The sequence below is a fragment of the Coenobita brevimanus genome, chromosome 52 (assembly GCF_032717465.1).
Source record: "Coenobita brevimanus isolate Jiangsu-jjx chromosome 52, ASM3271746v2, whole genome shotgun sequence".
NCBI lineage: Eukaryota > Metazoa > Arthropoda > Malacostraca > Decapoda > Coenobitidae > Coenobita > Coenobita brevimanus.
In genome coordinates, this window is record NC_137005.1 from 9631615 (window position 1) to 9654903 (window position 23289).

At 41.4% G+C, this 23289-nt stretch overlaps 1 protein-coding gene across 1 annotated transcript in view; it reads left to right on the top strand.

The window, feature by feature from the left end:
• The window catches only part of LOC145400468 (uncharacterized), an 86652-nt gene extending 74435 nt beyond the window's left edge, over window positions 1–12217 (top strand). The window contains exon 5 of the mRNA XM_080272987.1: window positions 11516–12217. Within this exon, the coding sequence (XP_080129113.1) occupies window positions 11516–12010 (495 nt within the window). The 3' untranslated portion in view covers window positions 12011–12217. The remainder of the gene's footprint in view (window positions 1–11515) is intronic.
• The last annotated feature ends 11072 nt before the right edge of the window (window positions 12218–23289 follow it).

The following is a 23289-nucleotide window of genomic DNA, read 5'->3' on the forward strand; positions in this document are numbered from 1 at the left end:
ATTTGTGATATGGTGCTTAAAGAATAAGTGATGAAAAAGAAGACTTATGTACCTAGGAGGAAAATATGGAAGCTGAAAAACCAAATAGTAAGGGATGCCTTCTATAGCGAGTTGAGGAGAGTGGTGGCTGAACAGGGAGCTGTAGGCAGAGGCGTTAATGAACAGTACAGAGCCCTCAAGAACAATTTCTTGAGAGCTACTGATGTAACATGCGGCTGGACAAGAGGACCACCGAGACATAAAGTAACTTGGTGGTGGGATGAGGGTGTAGAAGCTGCAATTAAGGAGAAAAGAAGGCTTTTCCGGGAATGGAAGAAGGGTGGTAGCAAAGAGGAATATTTGGCTGCCAATCGTAGGGCTAGAAGAGAGGTATACAGGGCAAAGTCTGAGTCACAGAGACAATTACTTGATAACCTAAATCATGGGGAAAGGAAAAATATATTTAGGGTGGCAGGTCAGGTGAAGAGGGATAATCGGGATATCATAGGTGAGCAGTGTGTGAAGAATGATGAAGGAAGGGTAGTGGTGAACAGTGAAGATACTAAAGATGCATGGAGAGAGCATTATAACCGGTTGTTGAATGAGGAGTTTGACTGGGACAGGGAAGGTTTGGAGCCAGCAGATCCAGTGTCTGGCCCTTGGCCTTTGATCAATACTGCTACTGTGAGTGAGGCAATAGGCAGGATGAGGGTGGGGAAGGCAGCAGGTGTGTCTGGGGTGACTGCCGAAATGTTGAAGGCCTCAGGCGATATAGGGGTGAGTTTAGTCACTGACCTGATAAATAGGATTATTTATGAGTGTGTTGTCCCAGATGATTGGCTGAAGAGTGTAATTGTAAATGTGTATAAGGGGAAGGGTGATGCCATGGAAAGAGGAAATTATAGAGGTATAAAGCTTTTAGATCAGGTAATGAAGGTAATGGAGAGAGTTTTAGAAGGTATGATTAGAGAAAGAGTGAATATTGATGAGATGCAGTTTGGGTTTATGCCAGGTAGGGGGACCACTGATGCCATATTCATTGTTCGACAGCTTCAGGAAAAATATGTTGGTAGGAGAAGGAATCTTTATTTTGTTTTTGTTGATTTGGAAAAGGCCTTTGACAGAGTCCCTAGAGAGGTGGTGAAGTGGGCAATGAGAAAGCTTGGCTTGGAGGAGTGGCTGGTTAGGGTGGTTATGGCCATGTATATGGGTGCTCACACCCAGGTGAGAGTGAATGGAGATTTGAGTGACGAGTTTTCCGTGAATGTTGGTGTGCATCAGGGGTCAGTCTTGAGTCCCATGCTGTTTATCATAGTACTTGAAGCCCTTTCACGTGACTTTAGAAACGGACTCCTGTGGGAGTTGTATGCTGATGATCTGGTGTTGATTGCAGAGAATGAAAGGGATGCGGAGGAAAGGTTAGGAAGTGGAGAGATGGTATGGGGCAAAAGGGTTTAAGGGTAAATGCAGATAAAACTAAAGTGATGATATCTAGGGTTGGTGGCGGTCAAAGACGAGGGAGAGTGGCCATGTGCAGTTTGCCACAAGGGCGTGGGAAGTAATTCCATCTTGTGCGGTGTGTGTGATAAATGGATGCATAAGAGATGTAGTGGTATCAGAGGTAGACTGCGAGATAATGCTGATTTTATGTGTAAGGCGTGCCGGGGTGAGCAGGTGGAGATTGTCAGATGTGAAAGGATTGAACTTGCTGGTGAATCTCTTGAGTGTGTGGAAGAGTTTTGTTATTTGGGAGACATGTTGTGTGCTGGAGGTGGGGCTGGAGCTAGCTCTGTGGCTAGGGTGAGAAGTGGTTGGAAGAAGTTCAGGGAGCTCTTGCCTCTCCTGACATTGAGAGGGCTTTCCCTACGTGCTAAGGGGTCTTTATATGCAACATGTGTTAGGAGTGTAATGCTGTATGGTAGTGAAACCTGGGCAATGAAGGAGGAAGATATTCGCCAGCTTAGACGTACAGAAATGACAATGATTAGGTGGATGTGCAGTGCGTCCCTGCGTCCAAAGCCTGGAGGGGCTGGGTTTGCAATGGAAGAGTTGAGAGGTAGGATGGGACTGGAGTGTATTGGTGTTGTGATGAGGAGAGGTAGATTGAGGTGGTTTGGACATGTGGAGAGGATGGGGGATGATAATTGGGTGAGGAAGGCAAGAAGTGTTAATATTGGGGTGGGGTTATGAGGGGTTGACCGAGAAAGACATGGGACGAGGTCATTAAGTATGACCTTAGGGTTAAGGGACTGAACAGGGAGGCTGCAATGGATTGTGCAGCGTGGAGAGCTGCCATTAGGTGACCAAGGCCGACACATGCAAGCATGTTGGAGTCTTTAAAAACGAAACGAAACGAAACGAAACGTCTACCCCTCATAGCCCCACCCCCAATATTAACACTTCTCACCTAAGTATCATCCCCCATCCTCTCCACATGTCCAAACCACCTCAGTCTACCTCTCCTCATCACAACACCAATACACTCCAGTCCCATCCTACATCTCAACTCTTCCATCGTAAAGCCAGCCCCTCCAGGCCTTGGACGCAGGGACGCACTGCACATCCACCTAATCATTGTCATTTCTGTACGTCTGAGCCAGCGAATATCTTCCTCCTTCACTGCCCAGGTCTCACTACCATAGAGCATTACACTCCTAACACATCTATCTATCTATCTATTGCCAGACGCCTCAATCCCGTTTGGGGTGGCCACAAACAAATCGCCTCCAAGTCGCCCTGTCCCCCGCCATTTCACTCCCCTGCTCCCAACTCACACCCCCCTCTCTCATATACTTCTCCACCCCATCTCTCCATCTCATCCTCGGCCTCCCCCTCCCTCTTTCCCCCTCCACCTCACTCACATACACCCTCTTCGTCAGTCTTTCACCCTCCATCCTCTCCACATGGCCTAACACATGCTGCATACAAAGACTCCTTAGCACACATATATATATATATATATATATATATATATATATATGTGTGTGTGTGTATATGTGTATATATATATACCGTATTTCGCGGCTTGTAAGACGCACTATTTTGTCTCAAAGTTACCTTAAAATATCCCCATGCATCCTGCACGCTAGACTAAGGCAGGTTAGTTTGGCTCCATTGAGAAGAAACTCTTATAAAGATGATCATCTCATGGCTTAGCAACCACAGGTGTTTTCTACAGTATGCAGACTTGATTTTATTTTTAAAAATAATATACACTAGTGTGTATATGCAGCAGATTTAAGGAACACGCGAGATCAGAAACACACAAAACTTTCGCGGGTTTGTTTACAGCTCAACTGGCTAACATCGTGAAGATATTTAGCGGTTTAGCAATTTAACAGTTCAGCATCCACACTATTCCAGCAAGCTAACGTACATGATCACTGATGAACTGTCTGCTAACCTTCTGGAAAGCAATCATGACCACTTTGCTTGCCATCTATTCACTAACTAGCAAAGCAATCATACTGGAGAGATGCTGGCTAGTGAAACTGCCAAGTCATCAAAACAGACTTTCGTCACGTATGGAAATTCAGTAACCCTAATTAGGTCAGTTACTTTTGTTACATTTTGTGAGTGTATATATACAGCAGATATTAAAACATGCAAGTTCAAGAACACAAAGCATTCATGATTTTTTTTCAGCTCAACTGGCCAATACCGTCAAGGGGTTTAGCGGTTTAGCAACTTAGCAGTTTAGCGTCTAGCATACACCCTACTCTAGCAAGCTAACATGCTCACTGGTGAACTGTCTGCTAACCTTCTGAAAGGCAATCATAACCACTTTGCTTGCCATCCACTTACTAACTAGCAAATCAGTCATACTGGAGAGATGCTGGCAAGCGAACCTGACAAGTCATCAGAATTGATTTTTGTCGCATATGGAAATTCAGTCACCCTCATATGGTAGGCTTCTCTTAGTGACATTTTGTTTCATGCCTGACAAGAGTATCATAAAAGTGAACAGTCTTATTATACCAATAGCGAAAAACAGGAAAAACAGTTGTAACGTTAAGCAGTACTGCCTGAAGTTACAGCTTCGCTTTTTCAGCCAAGTGAAGTACTTTAGCAATGTCTGTGCAACTCAGGGCACACCCAATTACAGTATTTTGTTATGAAAATAGGATAAAATTCACTGAGTAGCATAACTGATGCAATATCTGAAATAGCAGTGCCTGACGGGCGTTCATATCAGCGTCCGCCATTTCTGTTGTATTCTTAGCAGACGAAGCGATCAGAATGATTGACAATGTTCACTCTCTGCATCTCTGCTGGCTAAGCAAAGCTCTCATGATCAGCAATGGGGATCATTTAGGCCGTAACGTCCAAATTGGTTAGGTTAGGTTAGGTTGTAAAGTCGTTTGCCATTTTGGACGTTACGGCTGAAACAACCAGAATCCTAAAGTGTAGGTGAGAGTTTGGTGTGGGTGTAGTTAAGGAAGTAGGAGTGGGAAGAGTCAGGCTAGGGAACTGATAATCCGCTTATTATAATCCCTTCAGCCCAGCAAAGTATTTTATAGGGTAGTTTATTCATGCTCGCCATATGATTTTATTCAGTTCAGGAAACATGTACTGATAGAGGTTAATGTGGGCTGTATCAAATGCCCCAAGTCTGAATATCGCCTGTGCTCAGTTAAAACGATTGCCAAGTTAAAATCGTATGAAGTGTGGTATAAGCAATTCAGTGGATGGTACTGAGGACCATTTACTGTATGAGAGTGACAGTGAAACAGTGATGATGACCGTGGTGATGACTTCCAGTGATGCTTCAGGACTCGGGGGAAGTAGTGATGAATTCTCAGGATTTGAAGACGAGTGAAATTTTCACCATGTCAGTAATATGAAGTGAATATAGGTTTTAGGTGATCATGACAGATGCAGCCATGGAAAATTTAGGATCAATGGTGCTGTACACCTTTAGTCTTGCACTGACGATGTTTGGATGAATAAATTGTTTGAGATGTTTCATGTCCTTAAGTGATGATATTTATATTGAACAACCAAATACATTTTGATGTTTTTGGCATATAATAAAGCCACTGGGTACTCCAAAACTGACTGATGTAAATGTTTCAGAGGCGAGCGAATGTTGCATGTTGTGTGTACATGTGTGCGTGTGTGTGTGTACCATAGCGACTAGGAGGCAGCAGCGTTAAGACCAAAAATGGATGTTTTCACAGTACTCGAATGTTTTGAGATGGATGTCTGTTTTTAGCAGATTCTGGTAAGAGAAATATGCATTTTTAATTGTTGAAGCTGCAAGGAAAACAGCTGACAGTAAGGGAGTGATACTGGGAGAAGAGGGTAGAGACAGTTGTCTAGCGCTTGGGATGCAGCAGTGTTGCTAAGGGATAGTTTCACCATTCTCGACATGTTTTGAGATGAATGTCTGTTTTTAGTAAATTGTGATCAGTGAAGAACATATTTTTAACTGTTGATGCTGCAAGGGAAACATCGCTGACAGTGAGGAAGTGATACTGAGAGGAAGGGGTAGAGACTGCTGTCTAGCGACTGGGAGGCAGCAATGTTACTAAGGTGTAACAATGGATGTTTTCACCATACTCAGTATGTTTTGAAATGAATGTTTATAGTAAATTATGATCAGTGAAGCATGCATTTTTAATTGTTGATGCTGCAAGGCAAACATAGCTGACAGTGAAGGAGTGATACTGAGAGAAGAGAGTAAAAACAGGTGTCTATCCTGTTCCCAAGCAGCCTTGCTATATTGAACTTTGGTTTTAAAACATTGTAAATTGTGTATTTACAAGTGCTACCTTTTTATATTATTTGTGGAGGTAATTACAGGTTAGTTAGAGTGCATGATTAATGATGGTAGTAGTCTGATGTTGTGCTTGAGTCAAGGCAATGTGAGGAAATTCCGTAACAGGTGTGGAATATGACGGGGTTCTTTTAGGATAAATGAACTGATGTGAACATTCCTTGTATTTTATGTTTTCGTTAGTGAATGAAAGAATAGAGTTTATTGACTTCATTTGTGGTTTTAAATTCATAAAATATTAAAAACAGTGTTTATATCACTTTACTGATACATATTTATCAACAAAGTTGAGATGGCCTCGTGGTTTGAAGTCACTTTTTGTTAAGACGGGGTTTTGTTTTCTCTTTTCCTGTATCATTCTTTGTACATAAAAGAAGAAACTAAAGGATGATGAGCAGTACTGAATAGATTCTGAAAGTTGAATGTGTATCTAAGTAATAGTGGCTCATATCAGTCACGTTTTGTCAAGAAGGGGCATTGTTTTCTTTTCCTGTACCATTCTTTGTATATAAAAAAAAAGAAACCAAAGGCTGATGATCAGTAATGAATAGATTCTGAAAGGTGAGTGTGTATCTGTGTGGTAATGGCTCTTATCAAGAAACCTTACTGCAGTCTTGGTTGGGGCAAACTTTTTTTTTCACAGAACTGCCCTGCCAGAATTAGGGTGCGTCTTTCACAATGCTGCATCTTACATGCCACGAAATATGGTGTATATATATATATATATATATATATATATATATATATATATATATATATATAGATACATATATATATATTATATGTATATATATATATATATATATATATATATATATATATATATATATATATATATGTACAGTATATATATATATATATACATATATGTAATATACTGTAGCGCTAGCCGTGTGTGTGTGTGTATATTTTGGGCAGCCGAAACTAGACATACAAATCGCACCAAAATTGGCACAAAAATTTTAAAAAATTCACTGATGTGAAAACACTTGGTCCAGTCACAATTGAAAAACTTTTACTATATTTAACCCTTTAACCGCGGGCATTGTTTTGACCCGACTGCCCCCCCCCCCCTGCAGGGGTTCCAGCCAAAATGTAAACAAACTTTAAACCTTTATAACTCTGCACAGAATAAATCTAGAGCGAAAAATAAGGTACCATTAGAAAGTACTAACCTTCGGCTTTGCAATGATGTAGGTTTCATGATTTCATTGACCATCACTGGATGTGCAGTGCCATTAGAAGTGAGCGATCTAAAATCACTATTTTTCGCTCACACACTATTACCAAATGCCAACCTCATTCTGATAATAATACTATAAACATATGTGAACACTGCACATACGATAAACACCCACTCTATGTTCACTGAGGCAGGTAAAAGGCACTGTAATTGCCTGCACTTCACTGCCACATCAGCGCTGTTGTCATTCACAAAGCTGGGCAGATACTGATGTGTGTTTGGTCAGGGGTGGGGTGGGGGGCCCGGGGGGTGGGAGGTGGGGGCCTGGGGGGTGGGAGAAGGGAGGTGGGGGTTGGCTGGAGTGAAAGAACTTATTAGCTACTCTCCCTTGAAACAATTGGCGCGTGGAAAAAACGCGCTGTATTCAAAATATTCACAAACATTCCAGAATGACACCCGCGGTTTGGTCCAGTTTTTGCAATGTCATTCTGGAATGACACCTGCGGTTAAAGGGTTAATGAGGAATCAAAGTTTGACCAAAAAACGCTGCTCCTGGCATGAGTGCATTAAATTTGAGTTGCGTTCACTGTAGAGTTTTTGATGGCTTTATTTCTGTGAGTGTGTGTGTGTGCATGTGTGTGTGTGTGTTTTGGGCAGCCGAAACTACACACTGAAATCGCATCAAAATTGGCACAAAAATCGCAAAAAAGTTTCTGATGTGAAAAAACTTTGTCCCATCACATTTGAAAAACTTTTACTATATTTAATGAGTGATCAAATTTTTACCAAAAAACTCCGCTCCCAGTGCCCAGTCGGTTGCCGTGGTTGAGTAGTTAATTTCTCAGACTTGTGTGCAGACAACTTAGGTTCCATTCCCAAAGCTGCAGATAACACGATCATTTGGTTAGCTGCAAAAAATCCAAGTGACAACTTTAGACTAGAGCAGCACATAAATGGACCATCATGGGCCCTTCCATGTTCCCTTGATGGCTGATAGTGACAATGTTTGACTAGAACAGCACATAAACATGACTCAGATTACCTGAAATGATAGTAACGCGTGCCCTAAGTGTGAGGAAATGAGTGAGAAGCACGAGGAAATGAGTGCCAAGCACGAGAAAGTGAGTGCGCAGTATGAGAGCCCTCCGCAAGAACAAGTGTGAGAGGGCCCAAAGGGCTCATAAGCACTTGTGTGCATATATGGGTATATATATATATATATATATATATATATATATATATATATATAAGTAATCCCTCTAATATCCGAGCGCCCAGTATCCGAACCCACTAACCGGACATAATCGTCCCAGGATCCAATATTCCCAAAATGGTCTGAAAACCGCAAAAAAAAAAAAAAAAAAAAAAAAAAAAAAAAAAAAAATGGGGGGGGGGGGGGAATCCCCCCCCCCCCCGCCTGTAATTTGAACTTGGCACGCGGGGCGCGGGACAGCTTTGTTGTGGCGCACGTCATTCCTCCAACATCCGCTAGAGCGCCCCTGCATCCTCCCCACTTTCCGCCTGTCTCTCGTCGTAAGTGCACACTCATTGTCATGGCTGCCCATATGCTTGCTTTTGTGGTGGTGCCTTACCTGCTGCAGGCACTCCTGCTGCTCTCGTGCCTCTCCTTCACGTGTGATGATGGCCCCGCCGCCTGAGAAGAGGAAGAGAGTGGTGTTGACTCTGGAGAAGAAACGGGAGATATTGGAGAAAGTAGATGCTGGGTGGTCTTCTTCCCACATCCTCTGCGAGTTCAACCTGGCCCGATCTACTTTGTTTGATATTAAGAGATCCTGAGACAAACTCATGCAGTACCCGGCTGAGTTCTCGTCGAGAAGCAAACGCAGCGTGGAGAGGGAGGTGATGTTTACTTTCAAGTCTGCTGAAGTCGACCGCTCCACGTTGATTTGGTATCGACAGCAACGTGCTGCTGGTGTGATGGTACGTGGTACGGAGCTGAAGGCTGCTGCTGAGAAGTTCGCCAGGCTTCACGACGCCCTAGACTTCAAGGCATCCGAGGGTTGGCTCTTCGCGTTCAAGTTACGGCATGGCCTTACCAACCATAAAGCTCGTGGCGAAGCTTTGGACGCTAACGAAGATGGAGTTGACGAGTTTCGGCACAAGGTGAAGGGCTTGATCGACAGGGAGGGCCTCACTCTCGGTCAGGTCTACAATGCTGACAAAACTGGTTTATTCTATCGCTCTTTGCCAACGAACATTCTAACCTAGGACACGGAGAAGCGTTTACCTGGCCGCAAGCTCTCCAAGGAACGGATATCTGCTTTGTGTTGTGCCAATGCTAACGGCAAGCACTGGCTTAAGCCTGTTATTGTTGGCCGTGCAAAGCAGCCTCGGTGTTCGTGGGGTGATGGATGTCCTTCCTGTCGTCTGGTACCATTCTTTGAAGACATGGTTTACAGCCCAGATCTTTAAAGACTGGTTTCACCGCCACTTCATCAAGGAGGTCATACATTACCTGACGGAGACACTGGGAATCCCGCGTGACCAGGTAAAGGCCCTCCTTCTCCTTGACAATGCACCTGCCCACCCATGCGACAAGGACTTGGTGGCTGAGAATGGCTGGATTAGGTGCAAGTTTCTGCCACCTAATACGACTGCTCTCATCCAACCAATGGACCAAGGAGTGATCGTGGCAACAAAGCGCCTATACCGAAAGAAGTTCCTGGACAAGGTGATGATTGTTCTCAAGGACGAGGACGAGCGCAGGAAGGGACGGGACACGCGAGGCCAGCGGACTTTGGAAAACCTTCGCCGCTACAACATCAAGTTGCACTGGGCCAGTGCATGGAAGGAAGTCCCTGTCAAGACTCTAGAAAATAGTTGGTCTCGTCTGCTTCTCGGAACGGATGTGGAGTACGATTTCCTAGGTTTTGACGTGGATGACTTCCATGCACGTCTACGTACGCATGGCGACGATGTTGATGTGGACAATGTGCGTGAGTGGATGGATGACGACGAGGGCAATCCTAGGTATCAGACCTTGTCTGATATCGAGATCTCATCTTCAGTTGCAGGTGTCAGTACCCAGCTTGAAGATTCCGACGAGGACGGCGACAATGATGCAGACTCCTCTCAGCATGACACAACTCCAGCCATCCCCAAGCTGAGTGCACTCCGGGAACACCTAGAGTTTGTTCTCGACTACCTGGAATACCCGGACTGCGACAAGGAGATGGGGCCCTTGGGACTTGTGGAAGAAGTGCGTGCTTTCAGGCAGCACATCATCAATCGTCAGAATCGTCGTTCCTTGCGTCAATCAATGATCGACAGTTTTTTCAGGCCCGTGACCCCCGCTGTGCCCAGCCCTGGCTCCATTCCGTTGCCTCCCCAAGACAGGCCCTCATGCTCCGAGCCACAGCCCAGCACATCAGCCACGGTGAAGTCACCGCTCGACATGAGTTTGTGTCTATCTTCAGAGTCGTCTGCAGTCGGTACGCCATCACCACGACCCAGCGACGCACCCCTAGGTCACCTGCCAGTGATACTCTCGGACTCTGACAGTGAATAGACGCCAAGAACTTCTCCACTAGACCACACGGGAATTTACAGTGTTGTGCAGTGAAAAAAAGAGTGCTTTGTGTTAAGGATTTACAGTTGTGAGTGAAAAAACAATTTTTGAACTAAATTTAACGTAAATAGACGTGTGTTTTTGCTTTAGAAAATTGTTAGAAGAGTGGAAAAAGTTAAAGTGCAGAGTGCAGCACTTAGTAAGTTACAATGGAGCATAAGTTAGACAAGAGTGCACACTGTGAAGAGAACGGACTTCTGAGTGCGAATGACTAAGTTCAGTGCAAGACTTCATGAACAGTGTACTGCAAGTGCTTCAGGAAATCCTTCTTACTGTCAGAGTCCGAGAGGAGGCGGTTATTCATCGAGATGGCCATGGACTTGCTGTAAGTAGGCAGAATGTTTCATACTGTACTTTACTGTATTTTCCATACTATACTTACCTCAAACACCTCATTTCAATCTTTTATGTCCCTTATTGGTGTGAATATGCTGTGTCTTAGGTGCTATGCATGTGCAGTAGGAAGGTGTTTTTCTGAGTTAGGCTAGGTTAGGGTCCATAACTACCAGTCCAGGAGCCAGGGACTTGTAAGTACCCAGAATGTTGAATATTGTATGAACCTGCCTCAAAAATCTCATTTTATGCTTCTTTTTCATTTATTTCAGTCTTTTATGTGCCTTATTGGTGTGATTTGGGTCTTAAATAGGTGCTATGCATGTCCAGAGGGAGTTGTATAGGTTTTTCTCTGAGTTAGGGTCCACAAGTACAAGTCCAGGAGGCTGGGGCCCAATATCCGGACAGGACCACTATCCGGACCTGCCTATGGCTCTATTACGTCGGATATTGGAGGGATTACTGTATATATGTGGTACCTGCGTGTTACTTCTTTCACCCAAAAAGTTATGACAAAAGGAAGAGCTCTGTCTTACAGTTACATATATTTTATTGAATGTATGTGTTACACTTAATGGGATTTGCATTTTTGGTGTGACAACTTGAGAATTGGAGTATTGCATTTAAATTTCTGTATTTACTTATTTTGCAGGTTACTACATTACGTCTAAGCAAGGCAGGAGGCAGCATGACGGCTGTCACTGTTCCAACCGTAAGCTTAGCCTCTACCATTCCTGTTGCCACAAGTGTTCAACCCCTCACAGCAGGTCTGTCGCAACCTATGCCCATTACTTCAGATGGATCTGTGGTTGCTCTTCCCCCCGGCCCACCCCGGCCCCCACCCCCACCCCAGGCCCCACAACAAGCTCCTCCTCAGTCCCTGGCTCCTCCTTCACAGGCAGTGGGGGTGGCACCACCAGGTCCAGCTGTGGTAGGTTCCATTGGGGGTGTGGCAGTATCCTTGCCACAAGTGGTGTCCACAGTGTCACTCAACCCTCAGATTGCTCCTGCCACATCCATGACTTGCTCCATAGCCCCACCTTCTGCACAGAACATGCCTCAAGCAATATCAATGAGTGGGGCCACTGGTCACCTTGTGTCCTACCCAATAATGACACAACCAGGACTCCGGCCACAACTCCAGTGAAGTATTTCAGGTTGCCTGTGTGTGTTGCCTGGATGGCACCTTCACAGTTTACTTGTACGTACTTCATTTTCATCTCCCAGTAGGTCTTGGTCAGATTAAGTCCCTATGACTGTTGCTGTAGGATTGAGAAACAATAGTTATAAGTAATTATTTTAACAATATTTTGTTCCAGCAGGTATTAAAAGCAATTACTGTATTTTTAGTATAACCACATCAGAATGAAGATGAAAGGATTTCTGCACTTACGTTAATGGAAATTTTGGAGATTTGTGTTATATTCTTAACCTAGATACAGGATGTCCCATGAGTTTTATATACATATATAGATAGGTAGATAGATGCCTCATAAAAAGAAAGTTCATGATATTCTGAACAGGTGTAACTAGCAGTTACAATTGTACATGACTTTGTGTTATCAGTTTTTTTTTTTTAACAAATTAACATCTGTTCAAAGAGTGATTTATTTGTTTTAAATCATAGAACAATCTATGCAAAGAAAAGCTCCAATATCCTCAATGTGGCACCAACGCATCCTCCTCTCTCTTCCTTCATCCCTTCCATACATGTTTGTTGGATATAAAGACTGGTGCTCGGTAAACTAAGGTAGAAAAACTATGTCCATTGAACTTTTTTTTTTATACTCTAAATAACATAATCTTTCTTTCCTCGAAGTATCTTAAAAAAACTCACAGGACATCCTGTATCTGCAAAGGTAAAGTTCACCATAGCAAAACCACAATATGAATATTAAAGTTCAACACTGATTTTGTCGTAAGACTGTATTCAGTCTTAACTGGCTGTGTGTTGAATCTGCAACACTTGTTAATTACCTCCCATCTTGTGTGCAACAGACTGGGTATTTGAGGTTTAGAAAGACTCCTAGAAAGGCAGGTTTTACATTATTCAGTACATCAGTAGGTATATGGTGAAAGGAAATGGCCAGTCCTGTATTATCCAGTTATTGAGCAAGCCCAAGAACAGGCTATAGAATAGAAAGCTTTTGTTATATTTAGGCCTTTTTCTTTTCTTTACAACATAGTTGGCAGTAGATTACAAAAAGGCTGCCATTTAAGGTGTAAATTACATAAATGATGTCATTTAAATTCCATTTTTGCCTGTATAGCAGATTTGCCAATGCTCCAGGTTTACAGCCCCAGATATATGGAGAAAGTTGCAACATTTTGGAGTGCATCCCCATCATATAATGAGAAACCCCTGTACTGTAGTTGGTATTATAACATTTGTGTTTGGTGGAGCCTGTGTGTGGCCCAAATACCATAGAGGCTAATGTTCAGTCACTAACCCCTTAACCACTTTAGTCCATTGATGTATTTTTTTTCATTTCAGTCTTATCATCAATAATTTTCTTCAGTTTAAAAATGATCTCTGGCAAGAGTACTGTTAATAAAGGTTGTATCCCCTCCCCCCACTTTGAAATGTCACTCCTAAGCTAAATAGCATTGTATGTGGTTTTGTCATTTCAGTGCTGTATGCCACATGGAATTAAGTATAATCATAACAGTGGTAATCCATGAAGAACTGACAAAGGATATCTGGGATGAAGACTCAGCATCCTAGAAATGAAGAATATATCATCAGAATGAAGTGGTTAAATCCAGTGATATAATAAAAATTTTTGGTAGCACCAAATAATTATCTACCAGTACAGGCATACCCTGGTTTAATGATGCAGTTGGTCAAGTGAAAACCCATTGTTATGCGGGGTATCATATCGCAGGGTAGTTTTAACATGTAAAGTATAGGGATGTGTTTTTGATCCTTAGGTTTCCTCCCCAACCAAGTCCTAAACTCACCTAAATGAGTCCAAAAGCCAATCTAAATGGCCTAACAGCCGTAAAAGAAGCTAATTTAAGCCTAACACCTGTAAATAACTCACTAAAACCAACAAATAAAATCTGAAAATTGTGAAATATAAGTCTGGAAAAAGTCTAACTTAGTAAACTGGACCCCAAAATGACAATGTTCACCCTATTTATGACTAAAACACATTAATCAAAGTCTAAAAACCATTTATACCTAAACACACAATTTTAGTCTAAAATATCATCAAAATTGGTAAAAAAAAAAAAAGAAAAAAGAAAACCCATCGTTAAACTGGGGTTTGGCCATTGTTAGTCGGGGTATGGTGGTATTTCTGTCCCCATCACTAAGCCGGGGTATTGCATCTAGAAGTATCGTATATCAAAGTATACCTGTATATTATAATATATATGTATATATATATATATATATATATATACAGTATATATATACTTTTAAATAGGTATAGCCTCCATTAACTCTATCACCATAAGATGCCTCCACAGAGCTGAATAACAAAAAAATAAATAAAAAAATTAATAAATAAAAATAAAGTCACCAGATTGAAGGGATTAAGCTCAGTGAATGAAAAAAATGTTAACGTTGTTATTTATATACAGTAGAACCTCTTTAGTCCAGACTATATGGGGGGAAGGGTGGGCCGGATCTGCTGATTTTCTGAACCATCAGGGTGATCTGCAGCCCATACCAAAACATTTTCTACATACAGTATTTGTCCATTAATTTCATTGTATGTGTGTGTGTGTGTGTGTGTGTGTGTGTGTGTGTGTGTGTGTGTGTGTGTGTGTGTGTGTGTGTAATGTTTACACAAAAATAACTTAACCAGGTTTGTAGAGTTATGTAGAGGTAAGGGCCAGGCAAGGAACGATTATGTAAATAATGGTCAGTAAATGAATAATGCCCATGTAGGATTTGAAAATGACCTAAACATCATTGTCCATTGCACTATTTTCATGCCTATCTTTGTATAAGTGAGCTAATGTAAAGAATTTAAAAAAGTATCGTGATGGTATCTGCTACAACCAACGTGTGTTTGTCTGATTGTCATCATGTGGTTGTGTGGATGAACCAATCACGCACGCAGCCGGTGAGTCTTTTCATCGAGAACCACCGAGTGCCGACCCCCTCCAGTTTATGTTCTGTATTTTCCTTTTTTCAGGATGGTAAATGACCTTTTCCTGACGAAAATTTTCCTCATTATTTTCATCACCTTCCTTAAGGTGTACCTACAATTGTTTGTTTACTGGATAATGGAAGAAATGTGCTCTAAGGTGGATTTCATTTCCCATTGCCCAACTGGAGATTAGGTTAGGCTAGGTTTGTTTAAATTATTAGGTAAAGTTAAGCTAGGTTTGGTTAAGTTCAGTTAAACTGTTAGGTTAAGACAGTGGCATTCCATGAAAAGACCTACCCCGTGCAGCTGCCTCGTGCCAGAGAGACAGACTCATAGACCTCCACAATTCATAAATTATCTTTGTACACATATTAAAAGCTGAACCTACCACTCCATTGCAACTATTTTACGATGTAGTCTTAGCTAAATGCTGTTAAGCTGTCATTTATAGCAAACATCTCTGTGTTTAATAACAGACTGAAAAGGTTAAGCATTATAACATCCAGTTTACTGTGGTGAACTGCCACATCACCATCATGTGGTAGGGTGTGGGGGGTTACTATTGTAATCAAGCAAGTGCCTCACCCGAGAGTGTTCACAGAGGTTTTTGTAATTTACTTTTTTTTTTTTTCCCAAAAATTATTGTTTGTCCATCAGAATGTGCTAGAATCCATTTAAACCAAAATTTATCAAGTACGATAATCATCAGCACCGAAATTTTTTTGGACAAAATTGCAAACAAAATTGTGCTGTGGTGGCAACAGGTGGCTAGTAGTGCACTGTGTGGTAACTGAGTAGCACTCATACCTTGCACTTTGTAGGGAAGATCTGCTGAGAGTTTACTAACCCCTCCACAGTTTATGAAATAACAGTGCTGCACTTCACATGATCGCTGCTGTATGTACCATTTAAAAATAATCTCTTTTAGTTTGAGTTGTGTCCAACGGCAGCTTTAGAGTTTTCCCTTTATAGTACTTTAATAACATTCACTGTAATATCACAATTTAAAGCAAGCTGCCTAATTTTCCTTTTGTTTTCTTGTTGCTTGATACACTTTGTTTGGCGCTACCACCCATTTACCACAAGTTTTCGTGGAGAAGCACCAACATTAACTTATCCAGAATTTTCACTATCAACACGTAATGTTACATGCTTCTTCTTGGCACCTTTAGTGTTTCCAGAGGCTCCATTTGCATTAAGAGCCATGATAAGGAGCACTGACTTTTGAAATACTGTACAGGAAAAAAAAAGTAGTTGAACAAGTTGATGGTATGAATACTCATGTCTGTTTAAACAAAGGGGCCCTTGTTGCGACCTAGCATGATCTAATACCAAACAAATGACATTTGCTTTCTTCTCTGCTAGTGAAAATGGTTTTCAAATTATTTTAAACATATTTTTGGAATTCACATTTTAAAAATTCTGTCCAAATTAACCGAAATTCGGACTAACGGGGTCTGAACCAAAGAGGTTGTACTGTACTTGTGGATTATTATGGACAGTTTGTTAAGGTGAACTAATCCCAAGACACATCAGTAAAATAATATTTTTTTTTACATCAGTGTTTGGCAGTGCTGATTTTTTGTACTTATTTCTTATAGCTATATAAGAATCATGTAAGGTATTCTTGTAATTAGAAAATTCATATATGTCACTAGGAGAGTTACGGGTTAAGGTTTGTTGACATTTTTTTACCAGGAATTTTGCTCAAAGTGCTGAATCCGAAGACTTTCTATAGTAGAACATGGATTTATGATAATATATATAGGCCTATGTTCTCATCAGCTTAAGAGACTCCCAGGCACCTTTCTTACCAGGTTATTTCTGCATATGGCACATTGATTTTCTCATTTGTGTTTAAGGAAACTACAGTCAAGCCGCTGAAGGCACGGCTAATTGGTTCTGGACCGAGCCCATGTCATAGAAGATCGCTTCATACAAATAACTAAACCTGTGGGAAAAATGCAATTTGGTTCTGGACATTCGCCCTTTCACCCACTTTTCCCTATTTTTTCCCCACTTTACACATGTACACAATCAAGCAATTGGTGAAACAAAAATGACAACCCACCTTAATCACTTCCTGTGTCGGTCCAAGTCTTCACCAAGACCAAAGCAAATACTATCACACCAGTACAGGCAGCGTTACTCACGTACAGTAAATCATTGCAACAACACAATAATCACACTTGCATAACATTGGCCTGGTGCTACGTGACGTATACTGTAGTATGATACTTGCCTGAGGGGTGACAATAGCAGAGGGGCACACATGAATGAGTGGAAAAGACATGGCTTTGAAGGGGTGGCGGGTCTGCGCAACTGAACCAAAACAATGCTTTGCACGCCGGGGCCGCCATCTTGCCTGAGATGAGCAACAGTCGCCTTGCATGTGCCTGGCACTTCGTACGAAATTTTCCTATGGCAGTATCGTCATAGTGGGAAATTCATCGTAAATTGGATTTTGAGGTGTAACTTTTTTGTTATGGTTGTAGCAAATTATCATAGATCGGTTCAACGTATAATGAATAGTGACTGTACTGTACACACCTGACTGCGACAACAATAGTGCTTAAGTGGAGAGGGTAGGGTTGGGGGTTCTGAGCCAAGAGGCACATTTCAAACCTTGCTGTGCCCACACCATAGGTATTTTATGCGTGTGGTTCATTCTGGGGGGGTCTGGCACCTTGCCATGTCATAGAAAACTGTGCCATAGAAACATGCGCCATAGGTGACCACTGTATTTTATTAACCCGTACCATCCTGTCTTCGGTATGGTGCTGACAGTACAAAACATCTCAATTAATACCAGCAATGCGTTGGTACTGACAGCTAAATTCGAGCGCTGTAGTGTGTCTCAGCCTGCTTCAATCTAGCTAATTTTTTGCTAATGAGTAGCTTAACGTATTGGCAACACTGTGCCCAAGCAATTGTAGCAATGAGTTTGGTTCTGCATGAGTGGGTAACATCAGTGTGCCACTGTCTGTCATAGCGTCAGAATGCTGCGAAAATCACGCCACTTTTCCGTCTCATTGGGCTATAGGAGGCTGTTGAAATGGTCATATGGACCTTTCTGTCCCTTCATTTAGTGATTCTTCAGAAGTGGAAGACCTAGATGACTCTTCTAGGGAGGAATATTAGCTAGTGGAAGAGAATATTGAGAATGGGGAATCCCCCATTCTCCTTGCCTGTTCTCTCATCCATCCCAGCTGGAGGGGAAAATGGCACTCATGGCTCAGGAAACTGGGCTAAAAACATGACGGATGGCCATCCTGCTCTTGTTTCTCCTGCAGGGAGTACTTTTTTTGCTTTTCCTTAATTTGTATGTCCTTTTGGATTGTTTTTTGCAATGAAATTTTTTTTCCATTTTTGGTCTGGGATTGGGTGGGTATAAAATTGCAAAAATGCCTAGGATGGTACAGGTTAAAATGACATTAGCAACATTGCAAAAGAATGTTAACTTCTTCACTGTGATGATACATTCTTAAATTTTTTCTTCTTTCCACAAAACAGCTTTATATATGTGTGGTGAAAACTGCTTTATTTATTTGTGGTGTAGACTTCTGGTACTTGATGTTGTGGCCCCAGGCTCATCTGGATGGGAACTAGGTGAACTGTAAGCTGAAGTTGCCCAGCGGTTGTCCACCTTCCTTCTTTCAGATTATAGAGAGGGAGATGGGGAACATTGTATAACTTCACTTAGAGAAAAGTGCCACTGTGTGAAGCCATCCCTCTTCAGCACTATAGTAATACTCGCGTAAATTTGCGGCTTTGGTGCGGCCCGCACCTGTGTACAATGGTGCCACGTTTCCCCAACTTGCGATGTGAAACGGAAACTATTTATGTACAAGGCATCACAAATACGATAAATTCAGATAAATAAAACTTACACTTGTGTATTTTGATGGATGAATCAACAGTAATCTTATTATGCATAAAATATGTATACAGTAACACAGAAACATGGCGTACATATTGTACAGTGTTGCTAAAAGAAATTGTAGTCACTTTTAATGGTTTTTAGCGTAGTTTTAGGGTGGGTAATAATATCACAGTTATGGATATAAGATAATGAGCCTGAAAAAAGAAGAAATATGCCAATATCCAAAGTAAAAGAAATCATTCATATAATTCTTGTGAGTGGCAACACTGACACACCCAGTCTGGCCTAAGGTAAAGTACATACCTCCATAGACCCAAGCATAGCTTGTACAGGTGTTGCTAGGGAAAAATACTCACATTTACTGGCTTTTACCGTAATTTTAAGGGCGAGGAGTAATCACATTTATAATCATAAGCTAATATGTAGGACAAAATAGTAGGCATATGCCAATACCGAAATAAAAAAAAAACATTATTCACTCGCGAGCGGCAACACTTCCACACCCAGTCGGTGGCCTTGACCTCAAGGGTGGTGTGGAAATGATGTCAGATTTACAATATATACAATATTATGTAAAAGAAAATATCCAAAATGTCTCTTGCAATAAAAGAGAGAGAGAGAGAGAGAGGCAGGCAGGAGAGGGGCAAGGTTGAATGCATTGTCGGCATGATGGGGGGTGGTGGTGGTGGAGGCATTGTCAGGCTGAGAGAGAGATGGAGGAAGGGGAAAGAGAATGAATGAATGAAAATCAATCATGGTACTGCAATAACGGGTCATCTGTTGCCGTATACAAAAAATGATAAATATCACTAAATATAACAAAACCAAATTAACAAATGAAAGCACAATTTTAAATAACTTATAAAAGAATCAAAAGTACTCAGAGTGGCTCACATCTCCCGCCAGGAGAGAGAGAGAGAGAGAGAGAGATAACGGTATAGAAAACGTGGCAACACTGTACACAGGTGCGGGCCACACCACAGGCGCACATTTACGCGAGTCCTACTGTAGTGGTTAACTGAGATTTATCTGTCCCCATCATTAGAAATGGTTTCTCCAGAGCTGAGTGAAATCACCATAAAGTAATGTGAATAAGATTAAAAAAAAAAGAACAATTCTTGGTGAAGGTGTTAAGGTGTAATATGCAATATAGATGATGAAGGCAAAGGTACTGCAGAGCCACCTATGCCCTTGTAAATGCAGCTCATATATAACTGTTATTTCCCATGTAAAGAAAATAATAATTGCTTTTCTGCATGGATATTATGGTTTGTTCGTTAAGTATAATTGTTGAATTTCAGTTTTCATACATATAGCAGTATCTTAACTGTACACTGTAACTACCAGCTATTGGGATGGAATTGTGTTAAAAATGTAACCATTATCCACACTGCCTAGCTATTATAGATTGTATTAAAGTGAAATAGGAGATAGAGAGAGCTTGTTGGGATCTGCTATGGTCAGCCCAGATGAACATGCGGATGGAAAGCAAAAGGTACAGTGGTTCAGAGTGGAGAGTTTAGTGAGCTTCTTGAATCCAAATGGTTCTCTCTCTCTTAAAAAAAAAATCTCCCCTAACCCTCTCATAATCTCTCTCTCCCTCCCTTCCATTAAAAAAAAAAAAAAAAAAAAAATCTCCCTTAACCCTCTCATACATGAGGGCTCGGTAAAAAGTCCAACTGCTCACACTTTTACGACGCAAGTTGCGTCCAAGTGAAATCCAACCACTCTCCCTTTTTCGACACAGGTTTTGTTCAACCATATAGGTTGCAATATTTTTTTCGCGAAGATTTTCAGTTGCGTCATTCAACTTTCTCCCCTGCCCTTATTTATAACTGTATGTTTTGAAATTGCTACATGTTATGAATGAATAAAAGATCTTCCTAATGAATTTAAAACAAAAAAATCATTATTCGCTCATTTATTCAATGCTAATTTCTCAGGATAAATAAACATTTTGTCAATGCTTGTTGAGGGAAAGCTGTAGAGCATTCAACAGACATTGACGAAATGTTTATATATCAGAAAAATTGACATTGAATGAGTAAAAGATTTTTTTTTTTTTTTTTTTTTTTTTTTTTTTTTATAGGAAGGTCATTTATTCATTTGTTCATTTATAACAATACAGTTACAGATAAGGGCAGGGTAATGAATTGTTTGGAAATATGTCATTGGATTGAAGGGGTTCAGTGGTGTCGTGTGATTATACATACAATACAAACTGACTGTTCTGTTTGGAGGGAAATACGAACCTACAAACCTTTCACTGCTATGGTGTCTCATTTATCTTATTCCTGCTACCATCGGACATTTATTCAGTATAATTGGGGGAGGGGGGACTTTTCAAACTGGGAGAGGCTTTTGTAACTGCTCATTAGCATGTTTATACAACAAGAAATTTCCCCGAAGGTATGTAAAATAATCTGGAGGTGACAAGAATGTAATGTAAAAATCATCGAGTCAGTGGGCTAACTCATTGTCCCAGCTTGCATTCTTCAGTATAGAATCAGGCATGTAGTGGTAATTGGCTTTTTTTTTTTTTTTTTTTTTTTTTTTTTTTTTTTAAATAAGGAATATTGTCAATAACTGATAGTGTGCAAACAAACTAGTGTCATTATGTATGAATAGCACTGCCACTTTATTTTTCACAAGAAACTAACACATTGTATGCATTGTTGGCCACAGTTTTTACATCAGTCTGTGGTAGTAGAGAGAGAGACTGGATACATTACTGTAAGACATTTTTTATTTATTTGTTTATTTAATTTTGACTGTCAAATACAATTATGTGAAGCTACAGAATGTGGTGAAAGTTTTTTTTACTTATCAGATAGACCCAGGATTCCAGGGGCTAGAATGATGAGTGAATGGAAGCATGGCTCACTGGATTGGGCAGACTTGGGAAGTCTGGATGTTGCTACTCCTCACCCTGCGCTAGGGTGGGAAAGGAAGTCCGGATGATGATGTTGATGATTAATTAATTAATTTTTCATCCATCCATCCATCCATCATCCAGTCCTATGTTGCCCCATGAGGAGCGTAAGAGCCCAGGGTTAGGCAGATTGGTCCTGACATTTATGATGAGAGTGACTAGCCTCACTCATCCCTGAGTGGCATTATGTGAGCAAAACCCCAACCATTCCTTGGATATAAACCTGCACTGGCTCAGTCTGATTGAAGTGCTTTAATTACCCACTAAACCACCAGGTGCCATAATTTGGTTATATGGTTACCACCCAGCTTAGTAAATGGTTTCCTGGTGTAGAGGAAACCATTTGGCTTGTCACCCAGTGTAGAGTCACCCATCAGTTGGAAGAGGAAAGAATGAAGAAAAGAAAGACAGAAGAGGGAGTGTCTCTCTTTTCTTCATTCATTCCTCTTCCTTCTAATGTATTTTTAATTTTTTTAGCTGGTTACATGTACACTGCAACCTCAAACATATGCAACTGTACTTGCTGATAACTACCATTTTTTATAAGTGCGGCAAGGTTGTTGGCTTAATATATATATATGTAATAAACTTTGGGAGTGTTCACACGGCTACGTACTTCATTGGCGGACACAAAGGGTGCTGTGGTTGGACCAGTGTCGCTTACTGTAAAGTATGCTTGCACCCAGTCGGCTTGTGCGGGCCGATTACACTTGGTTCACAGACTACACAAACATCCAAAGCCACTGCAACACTACAGTTACACTTACAAGCACTTCTCATCCTACATACAATCTCTACCAGACAGCCTAAGCCACTTGGTAGAGATACATTGGCTGTATCGTCCCGACTGAGCTCGGGATAGGCCGGTCCTGCAGTGGATACTCAAACGGCTGATGATGATGATATATATATATATATATATACAGTATACTGTATATATAGATAGATATAGATATATAGATTGATAGATAGATACACACACACACACACACACACACAGTACCCTTGCATCCAGTACGCGTTTGTCCAGTACTATTCTTGTCCAGTAGAGCCAGCAAAAAAAATAAAAATTTATTACTGTAGTACAGATTTGTTGGGCTAGTACGGATTGGCCGCACAAGGTGGGCCAAATCCGAGGAGTTCTTCTCTAGTACCTACATGCGTCCAGTACTATTACCCATGCGCGCATGGGAAGATGGCCAACACCAAGGAATGTTTCGCTAGTACTGCCGTGCCAGTCCAGTATGCCTTCCTTGTGAGTCGTGACATGTGCCAGTCAAATTGCAGTATTGCACTTCCCCCTGATGATGAGACAATGATGTGTCAGTGTGTGACTATGAGGGATTTATGAGGGAGGTTGAGGCAGAGATGCATCCTTAGGATCCTGAAGGCCCTCCTCCAGGGGATCAGTAGGACCTCCTACAGCCTCAGATACCCCTCCCCCTTCCCCCTCAGGCCCATCACCACTCACCTCAAAGGTTGGTAAAATGTTACTTGTGTCAAAATGT